This window comes from Sciurus carolinensis, chromosome 3 (assembly GCF_902686445.1).
Source record: "Sciurus carolinensis chromosome 3, mSciCar1.2, whole genome shotgun sequence".
Lineage (NCBI taxonomy): Eukaryota > Metazoa > Chordata > Mammalia > Rodentia > Sciuridae > Sciurus > Sciurus carolinensis.
Window position 1 is genome coordinate 124,213,911 of NC_062215.1, and position 22,317 is coordinate 124,236,227.

Consider the following 22,317-nt stretch of genomic DNA (forward strand, 5'->3'; position numbering starts at 1 on the left):
CCTCAGAGGAATTGAGCAAAAATTAAATATAAAATGCACAACTATTTGATTCACAGAAGGACTTCTCCAATGTTAGCTTCTTTATTTCTTCAAGAATAGTTATGAGCCAGGTGTGGTGACACACCCCTGTAATGTAATCACATCCCAGCAATGCAGGAGGCTAAGGTAGAAGGATTCTAGGTTTGAGGCCATTCTGGGTAATTCAGCAAGACCCTGTCTCAAAATAAAAATTTCAAAAAGGCTGGGAACGTAGTTCTGAGACAGAGCATTTGTCTAGCATGCATCAAACCCTGGGTTTAATCTCTAGTACCAAAACAAAAACCCCATATAATATACTGCATCTTTCATAATACAAACAAGATTCCTAATTCCTTGCTTCCCCCACTACTTTTTTAAATTTTTTTGTTCGAATTAGTTATACATGACAGTAGAATGCATTTTGACACATCATATGTAAATGAAGTATAACTTCTCATTCTTCTGGTTGTACATGATGTAGTTACACCAGTTGTGTAATCATGTATGTAGATAGGGTAATAATGCCTTCCTTCTTTTTTAAGCAATCAGAAACAATTCTATTTGTAGTTAGGACACAGGAAATTGGGATACTATTGACTGAGAATAATGTTGAAGTAGAAACATGAAAAATGAAATCAAATAAGTGACCTAACCAGTAACTGGCTGGAATCTCAGGAATATTTAGAAAAATGACTGACAAGAAGTGAAGGAAAGATAAAAGTTAGAAAAGAGTACAGGCCACATAAACAGAACAAAGGAGGAGAGTCTGAGGAGATGGTTGGTCTGCATATTTATACATTTTATAAACAGATCAAAATATAACAAATAGTGCCCAATTTATAGTGTTAAATTGGAGCTTTTGTTTCTGGATATAATGTGCAAAAATACATTAGAAATAGAGCTGCAAGCCTTGGTAAATTATGTGTTGGCAAAACATTTTTAAGTCCTTAGGTAGAAAACATTATAGAATTGAAGAGCATTTAAAGTTTTATAGTGAAGAGCTTAACTCTTAGAATTAATGAAATACAGTAACTGCACATAGGGGAGTCTGAAGTACATAAACATCACTCTCTTGAATAATCTTTAGTAGGGCAAGTTACAACCTTATAGAGCACTTAAAAGCAGCATCAGTATTCATTCATTATCCTCCCTTGACTGCCCTAGGGTATACAGCACTCATCCAGTGAGGAAGCACTAATGTTTGCTCCATGCTGTTACATTGATTACAATGGGTCTGACTTGGAAAGTATGCCAGTGGGTATAAAACATAAGAAAGAGATTTTAAGGGTTAATTAGCATTGCTTTCAACTGCTGATTAATTTTTTTTACTGTGACAAGTATATATGCATGCATATGTGTGCGCACATATATATACATGTGCTAAAAACTGGAATGAGGTGAAGAAAGCAGGCACTAAATATTCATAAATTTTATAATTCATATAAGGATACCTATAATTTACCCTTACATATCTGTTAGGAGTACTTTAAAAGAAGGCCAAATATATTGCTTTTTAAAAGAATTAATGAAAACAAATATAAATAATGGATATTTATTTTCTAATAGAATTTTGGAGCTAGCAGAGATAATGGAAATCAGGATACAACCATCATCTTCCATATAAAGAAACTTCTTAAAGACTGAAGTTACTGCTCAAAATCATAAAGTAATTTAGTAGCAGAAGTAAACCCTGCAATACTGTTAAAAGTGCCCCACTGCAGATTCACTTAACACATTTTTAACAGAAGTTTTGCCAAAATAGAGCTTTGCCCTAACATTAAATATTCTAGTGCCTATCTGCCAAGGATATCCAGACCAGTGTCTACATCAAGCACCCTGTATCCCATGAGCAGTACCTGACGGACGGCAGCTGCAACAAGGTGTTCCTGGCCAAAGGCAACATCCTTGCTGAGAGTTACCTTTTCTTCATCAACATTCTCAGGGGCAAGACTGCAGGTTGTTTTGAGAAGGCTATGAGAAAATCCTTATGACTGAGGTCACCCAGATCCTCTTCTTTAACACACCCAAAAAGATGATGGACTATGCTAAGAAGCCAGGGCAGGTCCTGGGCTCAACAACACAGTTTTGCCAACCAGCAGCAGAAGCCACAAGACATCACTATACCTTCCATGAAACTGGTGAAACAGGCCATCGAGGATGCCCAGCAGCTGGAGATAACTGTCTGAGCTCGGTGGCCCTGGGGTGGGGCAGGGCAGGGCACGGTTATTTAAAAAAGACACAGTGTAGTGTCTTCCAATAAAGGTGGAATGACATTCATTCTTCCAGACCCTTGTATCCCCAGTTGGGATGGCAGAAAAACAATTATCATCTCCAGAAAACTTGGCTTATGGGGGTTGGAGATAACACTCTCCATCTAGTACAGTGACTACTGCTCCTGCTCTCAAACACAGATGCCCTATGGTCCATGGAAGAGCACAGGCCCCAAATGGTCACACTGCAATGTTGGGTCAAGGCATTGGAATGTTTCAGCAAAGAGTGTGAAGTGTCCCACTTTTAAAATGTTGGCAGTGAATTAAAATATTTTATAAATGAAAATAAAAAAGGATCCTAAGTATATCAGTAATCAGATATTGGTCAGTTCATTACTAAGATCAAAGTTTCTCTCAACAGAGAAATCTAATAAGCAAATAAAAATTGAGTATTCAGAAAATAAAGAATGAGCATTCAAAGAAATTAAGTAAGATTTAAGTGATCTATAATCTCCAATATGTACAATAAATCCCAGGCATAATTTTAAGGGAAAAGTAAACACTACTTGAAAGAAAACTAAAATATTTTTTATTATGTTTCCAAGAAGTAGACTAGTGTTTTGATGATTAATTTTTAGCAATGTCAAGTTCAACATGTATATTAAGAGCTTTTTTCTTTGATATAGACTGTACCAATGAATTAAAGGGTGAAAAGTGTCTGCATATTTATACCTCCATTCATTGCGATGAACAATCTGATACATTCATTTTTACATGTGATCTGATAAAGATAATTTGTTATTCAAGTTCTATGTTCTTTGCTTATGTTGCACTCTTGAAAATCAATTGTATCACATCTGTCAGAACCAGATAGGAACAAACTATTCTATCATAGCTCAAAGAAAAAAGATAATGTTCTCTAGAAACAATTTATGAAAAAGTCAGATCCATATTTCATATGTGCCACAAAAGCTCATCAGAGTAATAACCCTCCTTCTCCTGGGTGTTATCCTACCATCTGCTGCTCTATTACTTATCTTTATTTTTCAACTAATTAACAGTATAATCTTCTAAATTCAGCAAGTTAATTATCATTATTGTGGTCTTTGCAGCATCATCAGTCCTCATGAAGTCTTGTCTCTCCACCCCTAGAGAACATATGAAAATGAAGTAGGTTTGGAGAGGGTCTGTTTCTTTGGTGTGGGCTCATTAGGTGTTTGCTGATTAGCTTGGCATGCAGAGGCAGGTCAAAAGAATTCTGCTGAACATGAGGTTCCATGCAGGGCCCATCCAAGTTAATGTAGGTTTCTGAACATTTGCCAAGATGCCCTATGTCAGCTCTTGGTAGAAACCCCCTGCAGAATCCCTACTGGCTACCCACTGTGTGAGAAGATATTTCTCAGTTTGTCACAAGTCTTAAAGGAATGATTCTGAAGGCTACCACTTAAATACTTCACTAAATCTTCCTAAACAAAACTCCTAGATGATCAACATCTTATTTATAAGAGTCAGTATTTTACTACAAATATTACATAAGAATGTTTCTTCATTATAAGAGTAATTATATGTTTAATGACAAAACCAAAACCAAAAACCTCCTAAATCTAAATTTGATGAGATCTGGTAAAATTCTGTAAAAAATAGCAGATCCTGGGACTTTTTCTATAGTGTTAAAAAGTACTAGATAATCTTGTATTTGTGGACCCCTTAGCCCATTTCTTTACCACATTATTAGTTTTCTGTTAAAATTTTTTCTTTTAAAGTTTACTTTGAAGACTTTAACAGAAAAGAAGAACCTTATTTCAGTCTTTGTAGCAGACACAAACATGATAAATTTTCCTTAAGCACTGGGCATCTGAAAATCAGGTTATTACAAAAGCATCGTTGGCTATCGTAGGATACAAAGTTGAGTTTCTCTTCAATTGTGGTGTGCTACATTTTTATTCTTAACTGTTCCAACTTTGCCATTTCTTGTAAATTGTTTTCTTAACCATAAGTCATATGAGCAGAATCACTACTACACTAAACTATATAGCATGCCATTAACATATTGTGACCACAGAATCAAATAAGTTCTTGAGAGAGATGTAGAACCCGAAAAGAATTATTTTTAGCCAGGTGTGGTAGTGCACACTTATAATACCAGCTACCCAATGAGGTAGTAGGATTGCCAGTTCAATGCCAGTCTCAGTAACTTAGTGAGATCCTATCTTAAAATAAAAAATTAAGGGTTGGGGATGTAGCTCAGTGGTAGAATGCACATGGATTTGATTTTTATTACCATAAAAGAGAATTTAAAAAAGATGTTTACCTATTTTCAAAGAGTTGAAAACCACCATCACCACTACAACAAAGCAAAAGTCAACTGAAAAAGTAAAAGAAATAGGTTTTACTGGTGGCTGCAGTCAGAATTAACATATTACACCACTCAGGGGATGTGAGCTGGGAACCACCTATTTGGAGATCGTGAATGCGGGAGTTCTACCTTTGTTGCAGGAAAAAAATCAAGGGCTGTGATCACTTATTTGGTCATTAAGAAACCTCAGTGCACTGATACAAACCCAATTTCAACATTTATCAGGGGTGACAGAATTGTTTATTTGGTAAGTCTTTCTATCCCTTGAAGCTTACTAATAAATTTGTGACACTGACAATTTAACTTCAAATTTAGAAATCAATTTGCACCTTTTTGGTACTTTATGTTCTAAAAGTGTCTAAAATAATTGGCTACACTGAGTAACATATTACCCTTTGTATTTTAATTAAAAATGCTTAATCTGGAGATTAATTTAGACCTGCAATTTTAGTTTTAAGTAGTAAGATAATCCTAACTAAGCTTCTAAATGATAAAGGTATATCTAAGAAAACCCAGCCTCATCAAATCTACAAGTTTAAGAGTTATTAAAACACCTAGTTAAGTTTGTTACATAACTGAGGTAATAACAGAGAAAAGATAAATTTATAAAAGAAGCTTAACATATATCAGATGCATTATATCTAAAGCCCTTTAGAGGCAATAATTGCATACTTGTATTTGTAAATTGCTTTGAAAACTTAAGAAACTAAGATTTCAAACTTAAAACTTGCTAACTTTGAAAAATGTAAACATGGTTTTAAAAAGTAGTCCCCAAATAATCAGTTTGGGACACAAAAGTCACTATCAACTACATCCAAAAAACAAAACAAAGAAACAAATAACTTCACTATGATATAATTCTAATTGCTACACAGGATGGCATTTTAGAAAATGATTTTTTTTTATTCTCCTGACAATCACTGGAAACATATGCAAGAAAAATCTCAAGATTTAAGATTGTGGCTGTTGGATTTCATAGTATCTGAGATAAGTTTGTTAAATAAATAGGAATCAACAGAAATAGTTGTTAAATACATGAACATGAGCTAAAAAAACTATAAAACCCCAACTATTTTTGGGTTATTCCCCAAGACTAGATTTGTTTTGTACATATATCATAAAATTATAGTTTATATTGATAATGCAAGTAATGAAAATCCCTGAATTTAACAGATACTAAATATTTGCTTTATGATTCATATTAAGACAGGGGAAAAAAGACTAGTAATATTAGTTAAAAATATAAAAACAGGGCTGAGGATATATCTCAGTGTTAGAGCATGTGCATGAGGCCCTGGGTTCAATCTCCAATACTTCACACTTTCTTAAAACAAACAAACAAACAAACAAACAAACAACACACACACACACACACATATATAAATGTGAAACCATATTGAAGTGTAAAATAAAACAAGTTTTGAACAACAAAAATATTCAACTCATCAGAAGTCCCTTAGTATTACAAGCAATAGCTCTTTTATCAGTTCATGTTACTCTGAACAGCACAGCAATATCTATCTTTTTTCACAAATAAATGACCTAATAGAAAAGGGAAATATGTAACAATCAAATATACCAGAGATGGTAAGTTTCCAAGTCACAATGTAATTAAAAACTCTGAAAAGCGCTCAAATATATAGAAATTGTATACTTCTAAATAATCCACCAGCCAAAGAAATCAATGGGAAATTAGAAAATGAATGAAAATACAGAATGTGAAAATTTTTGAATAAAGGGAAATTTATAACTTTAAATGCCTATATTCAGACACAAAAATTTTAAATTAATCTGTTTCTAATTTAAGAAACTAAAAAAGATATTAATGTTAACTTAGTTAACAGGAGAAAGAAAATATTAAAGATAAAAGTTCTGTCAATAAGAGTACAAATACACCCTCTTCAGAAAATAAAGGCAAGCTACAGACTAAGAGAAAGTCAGGAACTCCAGTGGCATAATCTATTAGTGTGCAGTATTTGTTAGAGAAAATATTCATTTCATACATACACACACACAAATACATGTGTGTATATAAACATATGTATATGTTATGCACACAGAGCTAACAAAAATCATGTATCTGATATATATGCAAAGAATTCCTACAATGTAATAGTAAACCACACGACTGAAAAAATGGGCAAAAAACTTTGCAAAGTTTGGCCAAAAAGGAAATGCAAACCACAAGAAATTGCTACACTCCTAGAATGTCTATAATTAAAAAGAGAAATCAAAGGTTGGGAAGAGTGTGCAGACAAAGGGAATTCCCATATACTGCTGAAGGCAATGAAAACTCTTGGAAAAAGAAACAATTCCTTATAAGGTAAACATCCCTCTGACTCGGCAATTCTATTTCTCAGGAATTTTCCAAGAAAATAAAAATTGTGTTCGCAAAGATTATAGGAGAAATGTGCATAGTAGTGGAAGTATGAAGTGTAGATCAATAGTAGAGGGCTTGCCTAGCATGCTGAGGCCCTGGGTTTGATCCGAACAAAACAAAACAAAACAAAACAAAACAAAACAAAACTGAACTAAAATAAAAACAAAAAGGAATGTGCATAGAGCTTTACTCACAACAGCTAACCACTGGAAACCAAGTGTCCATCAGATACAGAATGGGCAAAGAAATTGTGGTTTATTCACACAATGGAATACTACTCTGCAATAAAAAGAAAAAACTGATACACTCAACAACATGAACAGATCTCAGAGACATTCACTGAGCTGGAGATAAGACAGTACATACTGATTTCATTTATATGAAATTTTAGAACTACGGTGAAAAACAGCAGAATAGCTGGGGAGGAGAACTGATAGGGAAGGGAAATAAACTTTCTAGGTAGACGTCAATGCTCTACATCGTAATGGGGTGTGGGTTCCATGAATGCCTTTAATTATCAAAACCATACAGGCGTAATTGGCTCAATTGGTGTATGTAAATTTTGAATTAAGACAAATAAAAATAATGGAATGGAGACAGGGAGTGGACTGAGGTAGAGAGAGAAGAATGGTAGTATCATATTGCTAGTAATATAAGCTGGGTGATGAATATATGGAAGTTTGTTATACTATCCTATTTCCTTTCTGTATTTTTGAAAACTTCCATAATGAAAAGTTTAAAAAGAAAGTAGAATAATTTCCATATTTTTATTTAATAAAAAGGAGGACAATCTTATTTATTATCTCAATTAAAATAGGTAATCATGAAAACATGGCTATTTAACATTAGCAAAATTCTAGTAAGAAATTTAAGTGGAACGATCTGTGACTTCCCATGCTTTTTTTTTTTTTCTGGTACTGGGGATTGAACTCAGGGGTACTTAATCACTGAGACACATCCCCAGTTCATTTTTGTGTTTTTTTATTTAGAGACTCTGTCTCACTGAGTTGCTTAGTGCCTCGCTAAGTTGCTTGGACTGGCTTTGGACTCTCGATTCTCCTGCCTCAGCTTCCCAAGTCACTGGGATTATAAGTGTGTACCAGTGCCTCTGGTCAAATTTTTTTTTTTTTTAATATTTTTAGTTGTAGATAGGCATAGTACCTTTATTTTATTTATTTTTATGTGGTGCTGAGGATTGAACTTAGTGACTCACATATGCTAGGCAAGCACTCTACCACCAAGCCACAACCCCAACTCTATTTTTGGGTTTTCAAGCAATGATTGTTTCTCATAACGATCATTTTTCATCGATGAAAGTTAAAGCCTTGGTATTTTTTAACATATGAATGTTCAAAACACTTTCATTTTTTTAAATTTAGTTTCACAGTAACCTAAGAGAAAAGAGTTATTCAGGTTAGTGTTTAATGGCTGCTAGAAATATGGCCTACACTTGTAGCCAAAAGAATTTCTTTAAATTGGATGTTTTCCTTTTGAATAAATCTGTAGGAAAAAAAAAGTTCACCGAATGTGTAAGACTATTTTTGGTGCAGTGTACAACAACAGGATCTCTTTGAATTCCATTTAAGAGTTCTCACTGCATGGAAAATTAAATTGAATTTTTCATTAATACAGTATATTTAAATAGCAAGTATAAAAAATATCCCCAATGAATTTCTTCTGTATCAAGTTTATTTTAATATTTCAAAGGCTCTGACCCAACACACTAAGATGTGAAGAATTTTACACACTAGCTTTTTGTTTTCATCACAAACAGTACCCAGTTAATTTCTTCAGCTAATTGTTGTTCATTCAAATGATGTGTTAACTTTAAAACAAAGGTTATCATGTGCAAATTTCAGATTATTTGCATTAATGATTATTAGTGATTATCTGCACTAATGGAGAAGAGCTGTAAAAAACTGTAAGCCTTGCAACATGTAATGATTTTTATGTCTACAAATTTATATCATTAATGTAGTACCTATAAATGATGCAAATAAAAGTATCTAATAACTACTTATCTATTGATTTCCTAAGAATACACTAATTAATTGACCCTAAGAATTAGTTCTGCATTGTATCAGGCCGTAGAAGGGAGAATTACACTGATTTTAGAATAAAGAGAAATTTCATGTCTTCTACCAGAAAATTAAAAAGTTTATGGGAATTTGGGCTGAGTAACTCCAGAAATCAAGACTTAATTCTTTTTTAAAGATAATGAAAGTGAACCTCGGAAGGTTAAGTGCTTGATTTAGGTAGTGAATAGGAGAGTTAGAATTAAAATTAAAATATATACCTCATCCCTTTAAGCAATACTACTTTCTCTTTTTTTCTTGGTGTTTTTTAATTAGACATAATAGAGGGATTCATTATGCCTTATTTGTACACGCACATTACATAATTTGATTAATCATATTCCCCAGTAAAACAATACTAATCTCTTATGTCTGAAGCACAATAGAAAAAGATAAACTTTTATTTATCATGTACAATGTTTCTTAACTTGTATATCGCAGCATTCTTTTTTATACAGTCTAAAATCACTCATTCAGCATTGCCTTCAGATGATTACATCCAGTCTCAGTTGTAATACTCCTAGCCTCCACCAGGAGGAGAGTTTGGTTAAAAGAGTCAAAACCAGACAAATTACAAATGAAAAGAACCATAACTTTATTCCCAATTCATTCATTTATTTTAAAGTATCACTAATCAATTACTATGCTAATAGAAGCTTTCCTTTGCCAAAATTTCTGGTTCTTCTACAGTGTAATATAGTCTGTGACTTTTTAAAAATGGGACCTAAATTGTACATTTGAAGAAGGTTTTAATAGAAAAAAAACAATTCAAAGCCGGTTGAAAAAATGTACAATACAAACAAAATTTACTCACCATTTTTGCTTCCGACTGTTGTACTGGTTGAGGGGAGGAAGGACCTGGAATTCCTGGAACACTAGGCACCATGGTGACTGGTCGAACAAGCTATGCAAAAAAGATATTGAAAAATACTTTCTACAGAATACTTTCAAAATTAGAGTTATACTTTTATTTGTATGATGGTTTTTATAATTTGAAATTTTAAAATCAGAAAATTATAAAATTTATCTCTACTTGATTATATCTCTAATTCCAAATCCTGCTTTACATCTAGATTTATCCCTCAAAAGCTGTCAATTTCTCTTAAGACATGAGCTTCTCTAATCTTCAATTTTCACGACTTCTTTAATGTTTTCTTCTTACAGAGACTTATAATATTGGAAGTGATTAATGCAAAATTTCTCATGGATCTGTCACTTTCATTTTGCATTTGAAAGTAAAGAATGTCAAAACTTGTGACAATAGGCATAAGAAATAATTTGAACAATGAACTCTCCTTTTCTAAAATATGCATTTGTATATGTAAATTTTCTGCACATCAATATACTGCATAATGACAAAGAAGCTTATACCCTCTAACAACTCAAATAATCTGGAACAGATTTACCACATTGGTTTTTGTCTGGTATTATAAAGTACACCTCTTTTATTTTCAAGTTGCTGCCATCACAGATACACTTAACAGGATAACCATATAATCTCAAACATAAGGCAAGAATGCTTTCCATCTCAAACATATTCTCAGCAAAGTGGAAGAACTTATATTTAAGAGTATTTACAAAGTCTTTCCAATAATGCATTTTGAACAAAAGTTTTGTTTGAAGAAGTTATAAAATCAATGCTAATTTTGGATAATTAAGATGAGTTGGAAGAATTAAAGTATTAAGCATTTAAGGAAAGTATACACATAATATTAATCTCAGTAATATTCCTGAGGGTGTAACTGTACCCAAAGTTTCTATTACCATAAGTAGTCTTTTAAAGATAATTCTAAAAGACATATAGTAAGTGATAACATTATATTGATCAGAACATGTACCTACAAGGTAAAAGGAAAACTAACAAACTTTTTATTACATAAATGAATATCTAGGGCTTTGGGCAAGAGTTCCAGGAAACTATAGATTCAAAAACTGTTATATCATAAATAATTTAGGTGAAAATGAAAATGATATGCTTGGAAAACTTTGTTAAATGTTTGAAATAGTGGTTCTCAGGATGAAAATGTGAAATGTTGACACATTTGGAAAGTATGAATTAAACTGTTTATTAAATGTGAGAGTAGGGCAGCGTGTGATGGCCTGTAATCCCAGTGGCTTGGGAGGGTGAGGCAGGAGGACTGCCAGTTCAAAGTCAGCCTCAGCAATTTAGCCAGGTCCTAAGCAATGTAGTGAGGCCCTGTCCCAAAATAAAAAATAGAAAGGAAGGGCTGGGGATGTGACTCAGTGGTTAAGTGCCTCTGGGTTCAATCCCTGGTACAAAAAAAAAAAAGAGAGAGTAGGAAAAAAAGTAATATTTCTAATTTACATCATTTCAATCAATGTGTTTTTAAATACTCACTAAACTATTAAATATCATAAGTAGTTATCTGACTATTTTGTCCATGTCTTCTGGGAAACTACTACTTTAGCATGTTTAGATTTTAACATGCTTTGGGCCATCAAAGAATTTCTGTAAAACTAATTGGACCATAAAGGTTCACAGAGGAAGTTTTTATAAAGAAGTTTTATAAATACAAATGCCATAGAATAATTTGATAGCATTCTAGTATTAGTATCATTAAAATTATAAATCTAGGGCTGAGGATATACATTCATTTGTAGAATGCTTGCCTAGCATGCTTAAGGCCCTCAAAAACATAGAAATCAGAAATATCTGAATTCTACCAATCTAGTCAGCTTGAAATGAACTGAACAAGGGGTGGTGTTCTTAGTCTTAAAAAAAAATAGGAAATCAAGATTTGAGTGGGAATAAATACTATTTTCTATACAATTATGTTTACCTACAATAGTATATTTTATTACCACAAATAACAAGTAAATATTACCAACCACTAGTATTTTGTTTAGTTTCACAAGCCAATGAAGCAGTTTCAACTATATTTTCTAATTACTTTACCAAAACCAGTTTGCTACAATAATTAGTCTAACTTTCCAACTTACTGGGACTGCAGCTGGAACATGCACATTAGAACTTGTAATTGATGCAGGAATAGCAACAGGCATGGTTTGTCCATTAGGGAGATGTAACAGAAGAGGAAATGGGCCTGGTACAGGGCTAAGGAAAACAAAACAAAACAAAACAAAACAAAAAAAACAACAAGGGAAAATTTAAAAAGATCCATGCCAATCACCCCTTTAAAAAAACAACAGTACTCTTACTCTTATTAATTAAAAATCTTAAAAATTATTTTAAAATAAATTTTCTAATCACTGAAAAATCACAAAATTATTTTTAATTGTTATCTTAAACGCACAATCTATGTAACAGTGTCAAAAATAGAAAAGATTATGGGTTCACTTGGGACAATCTCCAATCTGTAAAATGCGAAAAATTTTCATCAAAAAGCTCTTGGGAGCTACTTATAAGAACGAACGAAATATCATCTGATGATGTGGTAATTTTATTTACTTATTTTTTTGAAATAGCATGAAAATAAGAGATCATCTTAAATTCACATTGTATGAACTAATTTTTAGATATTTATTTTCTAATCTATTAGATAACATTAACAGTAGGAAAAAAAAAAAAAAAAAAAACACTCAAGTTTTCCCAAAATCAAAATATGCAGATCACACACACACAGACCCAAGGTCACAATTTGAATAATTAAATGTCTTAATAAAACTTGAATCACACAGTCAATGATCAGCCAAATCACTTACACAATTGGCCTGTTGGAGGATGGTGCCTGGGTGATTACAGTACTTGAGGTTGGTGAAGGTACTGCCTGCTGAATAATTACACTGGAGTCAGAACTTGTGAGCAGCACATTGGGAACCTGTAATGATGCTGGACGAACAATAGCTGACGTGGGTTGTGCTGTTTGTGCCAATGGTATTTCCTATTTAATAATGAGATAAAGAAATGATGGTGATTAAAATGCAAATCAATTTGTATATCCCATTAGACAGAATGGAACATATTTCTAAAAGCATCCACAAGATAATACTTGGAACACCTAAAAGCAAATTAATTTATAAAATTAATTAAAAGCACATCATAGGGGCTTGGGATATAGTTCAGTGGTACAGTGCTTGTCTAGCATGCATGAAGCCCTAGGTTCAAATTGCAGCACCACAAAACAAGCAAAATTTAGAGGCAGCTGTAAAGGTTCAAATGCAGTGCTCAATAATTTAATTTTTAACAACCAGGCTTTTTTCTCCCAGTATAATTTGTGTTTCTATCAATCAATAAATAAATTAGGCTTGAACAACTTGGTTATAAATCCATGAGAATAGCACTAAAATATGCAAATATAATTTATTCTCAGGAATCACAGAACACAGAAACCAGAAGGGACTGCTTAGTCCTACTCCCTCATTATACTCTATAGACAGGAAACCAGATAGGGAGACTATGTCATCATTAATAAAAATTCAGTAATAGAAATGCTCAAAAATATTTTAAAGCAATACAAATGTTTGCTAATCTTAGATGGCCACCCCTCTAATAGCAATAATTTCTAAATATCAAAAGGCCAATATTGAATATCTTGAACATATTAACTAGATTAAGACCTTTCTATATTAAAGGAAAAAAGAATTTATGACTCAGCCAGAACTTAAAGGTGTTCCTTCCCCCACTTTCACGGATTAGGAAACAAAGAGATTAGGGTCTTACTCACAACTCCTTAACTAGCTGGTGTAAAAATTGGGTATAGTACGTTCTTTGAATTCGTCTATACACTGCCACTTATTGTGGAAATTTTATTAAGTACATAGAAGAAGGATAAAACTGTACCACTGTAGCTTCATTTATTCAATAAGTTTGAGAACTTGTAACATGTCCTCAAAGACGGAGTGGGAAAAGAAATAATAAAACAAACAAGAAAATTTCAGATTATAACAAACTTTAAGTGTTACAGAATAACAAATGCAATATAATAAATAATGGAAGATCTTACTAAGGATTAAGTTAGAATTGGATATATTAGATAGAATACCAAGGGAAGGTAAGCTGTTTTGCAAAATGGTATCTGAACTATATAGATACGATAAGGAAGAAAACATGCTCGAAGAAGGAAGTAATATGACAAGTAATATCTTAAGGCAGGAAAAAGTTTACAGTACTTGAAGAACACAATAGAGGCAAGAGGTTGAGGATGAATGAATACAAAAGTTCAGATCACAAAGAACTTATGCTAAGGAGTATCAATGATAATAAATACAATGACAAAGCACTGAAGGATTTTTCAGCAGGGGAGCAGCATGATTTTAAAAAAATATATTTTTTTAAGGTGCTGGGCATTGAATCCAGCAAAAACCCATTTGCTAAAGCAAATGCTCTACCCCTGAGCTATATATGGCCCTAATGTATTTTTTTTAGAAATCTCAAAACTATTATGGAAAATAGATTGGAAATGGAAGCCGGACAATCAGTAAGAAGTTAGCCAGGCATGGTGTTTGAAGCATGAACCTGTAGTCCAGCAACTTGGGAGGCTGAGGCAGGAGGATCATGTGTTTGAGGGCAGCTGGGCAACACACTGAGATATTGTCTCCTGTGAGAAAAATAAGAGGGTTTGGGGAAGTGGCTCAGTGGTAGAGTACATGCCAGAGGTTCTGGGTTCAAGTCCCAGCACTACACAAAAAAAAATGCAAATAGTAATAATAATAAAACATAATGATGGCTTGGCTTAAAGTGGTGATAATGAACACAGAAAGAAAAAATTCAGGATATATTTTGGAAATAGGTCTAATAAGATTGGCTATTGGTTTTAATGTGAAAAAGACAAAGGAATTAAGAATGATCCATAAATTCTTGGCTTGAGCATCTAGATGAGTGGAAAAACTTCACTGCAGAGGAAAACAGGCAAAAGAATTAGGGCTCTGATTTAGATATATTAAGATGCCTATTAGATATAAAAAAGGAAATATCAAGTGGAGATGGATATGAATATGGAAATATCAAGAGAGATCTCAGTTGATAAATCAGAACTGATTTTTTACAACTTGACATTACTATGCCCTACCCAAGAAGAGCTAATGATTGAGGAATTCAGGAAAAGCAAATACCCTTAAAAGACAATAAAGCAGTAACAGAATAGTGAAGGGACTGGAATGTTTAGGAGAAACAATTTATCATCTTAAGGATTTAACAACATTTCTAATAAACATGATAATGTGGAAGCAACCTTATATCCTAAAAGAACAGGATAATTAAATAATCAAGATAATGATAAAACAAATTACAACAATTAAAAATTATGATTTTGGGAAATCTCTGATGACAAAGGAAGATGTTCATTAGTGCCGAGTATATAAAACACAATATAAGGCCAGGTGCAGGTTCACATGCTGGTAAGCCCAGTTACTTGGGAGGTTGAGGTAGGGGGACCTCAAGTTCAAGGCCTATCTCAAAATAATAAGTTAAAAATAATAAGTTAAAATAATAAGTTGGGGATTTAGCTCAGTGGCAGTGCCCCTAGGTTCAATCCCCAGTACTGGGTAAGAGAAAAAAACGCAAGCTTCCCTTCTATGTGACTCTACAATTACATATTTGTATGTATAAATGTATGTATATACCTAGAAAAAAAGCTTCAAAATATTAGTAATTCTTATCATTTCAATTATGGGCTAAGAGGTGGTGATTCTGGTTTTCTTTTTTGTTATTCTTAAAGTTTTTATAATGAGAATGTATTTTTATTATCAAGAAAAGAAAATTTAAATAAAACAAAAAACAATCATAAAATCTAGACATTTATTCTAGGATAAAAAGTTACTTTTTATGACATTATATGCTGCATAATGACATTTTGGTCAATGATAGCCTGCATAAGATTATAATAGAGCTGGAAAAAAAAATGGTATTACCCAGGAAACACATAGCTGAAGAAAAGACAAAAAGAAAGGAAACTACAGAAGAGAAAGACCCCCACCCCAAATTCACAGGGAAGTATTTAACAGAAGTGTTTGCAAATCTAAACAAGTTCCTTTGGAAGTTTAAAAATTAGGATCCCAACATCAAAAAGGTTTTCATTAATTTCATTAATGGAGAGGAATATTCAGGGTATAATGAAAAAAATTCAACAAAACACCGTGAACATATTTCTGAAAAGAGTGACATCTCCTTAAGAGCCTCAGGGAAATCCTTCAGAAAAGACTCCAGAAGGAGGCATTGCTATCATAGGTAACACAGCTCCATGTGTGTTACTGTCCCTGAAGACCCTTACAGGGGGACAAAAGGTGGAAGTGGAAGACAGTGATACTGATGATTCTGATCCTATGTAGGCCTAGGCTAATGTGTATATTGGTGCCTTAGACCTTTAAAAAAGTTAACAAGAAAAAGAATTTTTAAATAGAAAAACATATTATAGAATAAGGATATATAAAATATTTTTGTAGAGTTATACAATGGGTTTGTTTTTTAAACTAAATGTTTTTATAAAAAGGTCACAAAGTTGAAAAAATGTTTATAAAGTAAAAAAGTTATAGTATGCTAAATTACTGTTAAAGGAAGAATTCCAAAAATAAATTTAGTGTAGTGTACAGTATTTATAAAGTCTACAGTAGTGTTTAGTAACATTCTAAGCCTTCATTCACTCAGCACTTACTCACTGACTTACACAGAGCAAATTCCAGTTCGATAAACTCCATTCATGATAAGTGTACCACTTTTTTATGTTTTATAGTGTATTTTCAACTCTATCTTTTCTACATTTAGACACACAAATACCATTGGGTTACAACTGCCTACAGTATTCAGTATAGTAACATACTGTACAGATTTATAGCTTTGAGGCAATAGGTTGTACCATGCAGCCCAAGAGTGTTAGTATGCTATATACTACCCTGATTTGTGTAAATACAAATGTCTACACAATGATGAAATTGCCTACTGATGCATTTCTCAGAGCAGGTCTCTGTCATTAAGTGATATATGACTGTATTTCTTATTTCTACTTCCATCAATGTTATGGTTTTAGAATAACATTTAAAAATGACCACTGCCTCTTTATGTGTCCTACACTAAGCTACCAAATAAATATATGTTCATTCCATGTGTTTATGAATGAAAAAGTGATCAAGAAGTACCTGTAACAATGCCACTCAACATATAACTACAGCCCAGATGGCCCTAGGTTAACAGGGAATTCAAGATAGTATCATCACCATCCTATTACTGATACCCAAGATCCACTGCTGGGGAGTAACTGGTTACCATTTAAAAGCTTAAAAAACCATTGTTCAAATAATTTTTAGTTGTAAAAACTTTTAATCAACTGTTACTATGTCAAAATAGCTAAAAATAAAATAGCAAAACTCAGAAAAATTCAGTTAAATTTATAAATTAAAATGACTGCTATACTAGCCCATAATTTTTTAATGTATAATAAATATCTATAAAAATGGAGTCTTCTTTTCCTGAAATGTTGGCCTATTCACAAATATAAGGTGACAATGAATTTTATATAGTTTAATACAATGACACTTTGTGAAGATTAAATAATTAAACTTTATTTGGAGCACCAATTTTTTCCCCTTAGTTTGTATTTCTACCACATAAACATATTCCTAACCTTTTCATCACTGGTAGTAGACTCTGGATGAGGTAAAGGACTATCCTGGTGAGTTGTTTCTACAACAGAAGGTTCCTCGATTTTGCTTCTTATGATAGGTGTTGCAAGAGGGGACAAATCTAGAGGCATCTAATGCAAACAACAAAGAAAATGTAAGTTCAAAAACTAAATTAAGAAGGCAGGCAATTTATACTGTCATTACTTTTTCATCAGAAGTATTCGTTAAGTTCACAGTTAACATACTTTTTTAATGTCGTCTTCTGAAGCCTTCTTGAATTCATTCTCAAATGGACTTGCCAATTCATTAAACAAACCCACTTCTTCACAGTTTTTCAAGAATCTTGTTGGTGTTGGGGTCTGATCTGAAATAAATGTCAAGAAGTAATCACACAGATTTAAATATCATGTTAAGACTCTAAAATATAGCTAGTAAATTAACAAATTAGCAGCACTGGTTCAATCAGTTGTTAATTCTCTCTTTGAAATCTCTTCCTTTAAAACAAAATTTGGTTATTAAGTTTTTGTTGTACTTCAAAATATTTTCTCCAACTTCATGAACCATAAAAATATGAAAGAAATCCTTTTGATTCCTTAGTCTACTCCTCTCTAAATGGAGAGGTAAAATCATACTCTACTTCCTAAGCAATTATCATTATGTAACAAAGATATCAGAATTTTTAAAATTTACATTAAAATTGTAATTGTTTAAATACATGCAATCTGAGAAAAAGTAGAGTGAGAGCATCTATATTTGTTTTAACTTGGCCCTTCTCCAGTTGTTTACAATTTATTCTTAGAAATCTTAAAATAAAACATAATTTTTAATAGATGGATCAAATATACAAGGAAGAAAAAGAAAGTTAAAACAAGAGTCCTAAAAACAAAGACAGCCCTCCTCACTATTGTCAACTGAAGCTAATTATCTATTTTAATGCACTTTATAAGACTGGTATGAGGAATATGTAAGAGTCAAGTATCAAAAAACGTTCTAGTTTAATTTTTACAACTAATAATTACTTTCTTACAAGTTGAAACATTTCCATTGTACTTGAGTAAGTACTCATGTGATATACATTAACATATATACTGAGTGTTTATGTATTACCTACAGAACAAATGCCAGTTAAGGCCCACAGTGAATGAAAAACAGCAAATTTAGTTTTATTATTTTCAAGACTCTTTATTCATATAAATTAGAACTGGTAGTACACTTAAATTTCATTCACATTTTACATATTTAGGGCATCAATTTTACAGGTAATGCCAGGAATCTAGTCTAAACTAAATAAATGTACTCTACTAAGGACAACTCCTGGTTCAAGATAAAATACTCAAAAAAATCTTTTGTGAAAGTAAAATTCACATACTTGTTAACTTCTGTTTTCCCGAAGTGCTATTTTATCTTTATCACCATAGGTATAATATTACATATAAATAATATTTAATATGAAAATGGTCTACTTGTCACACACATTAGATATAATATAGACCTATCTCAGACACTATTAGTAATATCAGAATTACTTCAGGGACTCTACTGTGTCATAATTTTACCTGTAGTTAATCTTTAACCTATCTCCTACTCTACCACCTAAGACTTCCAAAATCATTTTATAGTAAAGAACTTGCCTACCTGCATCAGTTTAGCAATCCCTCATGACTGAATTAATAAGTCAAATGTAACTTTGACTCTTCTGTTTACAGCCAAAAGATTTGTCTATCTAAGATCATTAGAAGTTTCTTAATTTATGTTAAAGGGATAGAAGAGTCTTAAAAAATGCATAAGCATAAATCACTTTTATTGATTATTAGAATCATCAGACTTGAGAAAAGTCAAGATAGGCACAATTATTTAACACGCAGATTGCATATGGCTACTGATCAAATATATACCACACACGACATGCATCTTATACAGTAATGTTAAACTAATATCTCAACATGTCGGTAAAAAATGTTCAAGTGCTATTTGTGTTTTATTTTTACACTGTATGAAGTTTAACAGACAGGAAAATAATTTCTAGAAACCAATTTCAAAACATTTTATGAATTCAGAACTTACCCAGAGAGAGAATGCTCTCAGGGAAACAAAGACATTTATGTCTAGGAGTAAACTTTCCAGTTGTTTTGCTCTTTCTTTTTTCCCCCCTATCTCTTAATATCTCATCTTCAATATTCCAAAGTAAGGCATATCTCACTTTTCTCTTTCTTATACTTAAAGACTAAAGAAAAATTGAAAGTTTCTCTACAAAAAATTGTTTTCAATAAAGTACCCATTTTTTGTTACCTACAATTTCTTCATTACAAAAATTTTGATACTAAAAGTACAAAAAGAGCCATCTAATATTGTTTTATTATCTACCCAAAATGATGTACATGATAATTTGATCTCACTACTCAGAAATAATTTAAAAATACTAATAGTATTCAGGCATAATTCCAAAATTGCAAACAGTATATAACCTAAGCTTCACAAGAGAAAGAAGAATCTAGAGTTAATATCTGAATATTATGCAAATCTGTGACTATGACAGAAAAGGTCTAAAATGTATATACAGTTTGATATAAAACTTGGTGCTTAGGGCCTCACTGGCCCTAAGTTGCTGAGGCTGGCCTTGAACTTGTGACCTTCCTGCCTTGGACTCCCAAGTTGCTGGGATTACAGGTGTGTGCCATTGCACACAGCTAAAACTTACTCTCATCACAATACACAATTAGAAAATACACAAATGTACTGAAATTATACATAATATACATGTGTACATATACATGACTGTGTGTGTATATACTTAAATACCAAAAGGCAGTTAATACAGCATGCAATGACAATAAACCAATGCATGATTAGGTTTCTCTTCTCACATATAAGTGAAAAATAATCTGTTTAAGTGATACTGTATGATCAGCACAACAAAAAAAAGCACTCACCAAATTTGGACTCCTTTACCAAGAATATTTTATTAATTCAAACAAAAAATTAACAAAATCCTAATGAACAAGTCTGCTAATTGCTCTTTCTCCATCAGGAGAAGCTTGATCATATTTTATCTTCATATAGACTTTTAAACTGATGTAGGAACATTAACTAAATACCATATTAGTTCAATTATCAATTAAATGTAAACTTTGTAGATGGTATGAGTATTCCAATCAACTTACATAAAATTAACATTGAAATCTACATTTGAAAACCACACAGAAAAGTGAAATGAATGGTCAGAAGAACACATGGAAATGTAATGGGTAAAATGCATGTTGCCAACATTTACTGTAAATGAAGTCATTGGAGTATCACTAGACTATAATATTTACAGAGAATACACAAAAATTGTGCACATTCCAGGTGAAATATGTATATAAGCTATTAAAAAAGCATATACTAACCAGCCACAATGACACTGTCATTACGTGCTGGACCAAATTTCAGTGTCATCTCATGTTTATGTTTATGGACAGCCAAATGATCCTCGTTGGTAAAACGCTGTGGCAAAAAGTTTTAAAATATAGTTAAGATTTTCAATTTGATCAAATAAGTAAAATGATAAGGAAATTCATTTCCACAACATGTAAAATCACTACTAACAGTGACATAGCAGTTTGTCAACTATAAAAAATCTGTTAGTATAGACAAGCATACTGTACTTCAAATAATCATAGAGAAACCCATTACCCAATGAAGAGTAGTAACAATATATTGCTAAATCACATAATTCATTTGAGAGCATTTAAAAATAAAAGCTAAGGCAAAGAAACTTTATATAAATTTCATTTGGATTCTAAAAATAGAACATTGTAATTGTTTTGTCATATCAAAGTAGAAATATATATTTCATGGTACAATGACTTTTAAAGAAAGTTCTGTATTTATTTAGACTTAAGTTTACTTACCACTTTTTAAATGAGAAAATGTCTTTAAAAATGTTACTACTGGACATATCAAAAATAAATCAGGCTTTCTGTTACCACATAAAAAAGAACGTCTTTGTTATAATCCAGTAAAGAAACAGCAACCAATACAATGATAAATCAGTTCATCTTTAAATGTTTAACTTACATAGTTGAAATGATTTTTAAAATTATGAGTCTTATATTAAAAGTGAAGCAAAACTATTTTTAAACCTATCATATTTTTTTTCCTATACTCAACCTGGATAAAACCTGCATGTTAAATGTGACATTTATGAGTACAACATAATAAATGCACTGTTTAAATATCTCTCGTGTCTGGAAATCAACCTTTATGAAGATGTTCCTTATCAAGCAATATTTATAACTACCTCTTGTTATTTCACAGCAATAACTTTTTCTTGCCCACTTCCTGGTTCAGAGCATTAATTTTAAAATGCTTAGTTAATAGATCTAAACTCACTCTTTAATCTATAGCTTTACAAATAGGGATATTAAAATTATATATATTTGAACTTGGTTTGCCCAAATCACCAAAATGGATCTCCCCCTATTAATTCACTACAACCTTTCATGTGACTAGTAATAGTAGCTTTAGATTAACCCTAAAACTATGTAAAGCAATTAAATGTTTTTCCCCCATATATTTTATTCTAAAAATTTTTTAAAAGTATGCCATGGAGAACTTATATCATCACTAGTCCTCAGCCTGCAGATGTTAAAAACCCTCATCTATGTCTATTATGCTCTGTGTAACACACTGGTTACAGCAGCTATCATAATATCATACTGATTTTTCACATCTGTCTTTTTAAATAGGCCAAGTTCCTAGTAT

The 22,317-nt window shown here is 32.1% G+C and overlaps 1 protein-coding gene across 1 annotated transcript in view; it reads right to left on the reverse strand.

Annotated features, from left to right (window-relative positions):
• Window positions 1–22,317, reverse strand: part of Atf2 (activating transcription factor 2) — a 93,715-nt gene that overhangs the window by 24,297 nt on the left and 47,101 nt on the right. Inside the window, 6 exon segments of the mRNA XM_047544600.1 lie at window positions 9,854–9,943; window positions 12,001–12,115; window positions 12,724–12,902; window positions 17,577–17,705; window positions 17,820–17,938; window positions 20,961–21,057. Coding sequence (XP_047400556.1) covers window positions 9,854–9,943; window positions 12,001–12,115; window positions 12,724–12,902; window positions 17,577–17,705; window positions 17,820–17,938; window positions 20,961–21,057 — 729 coding nt within the window.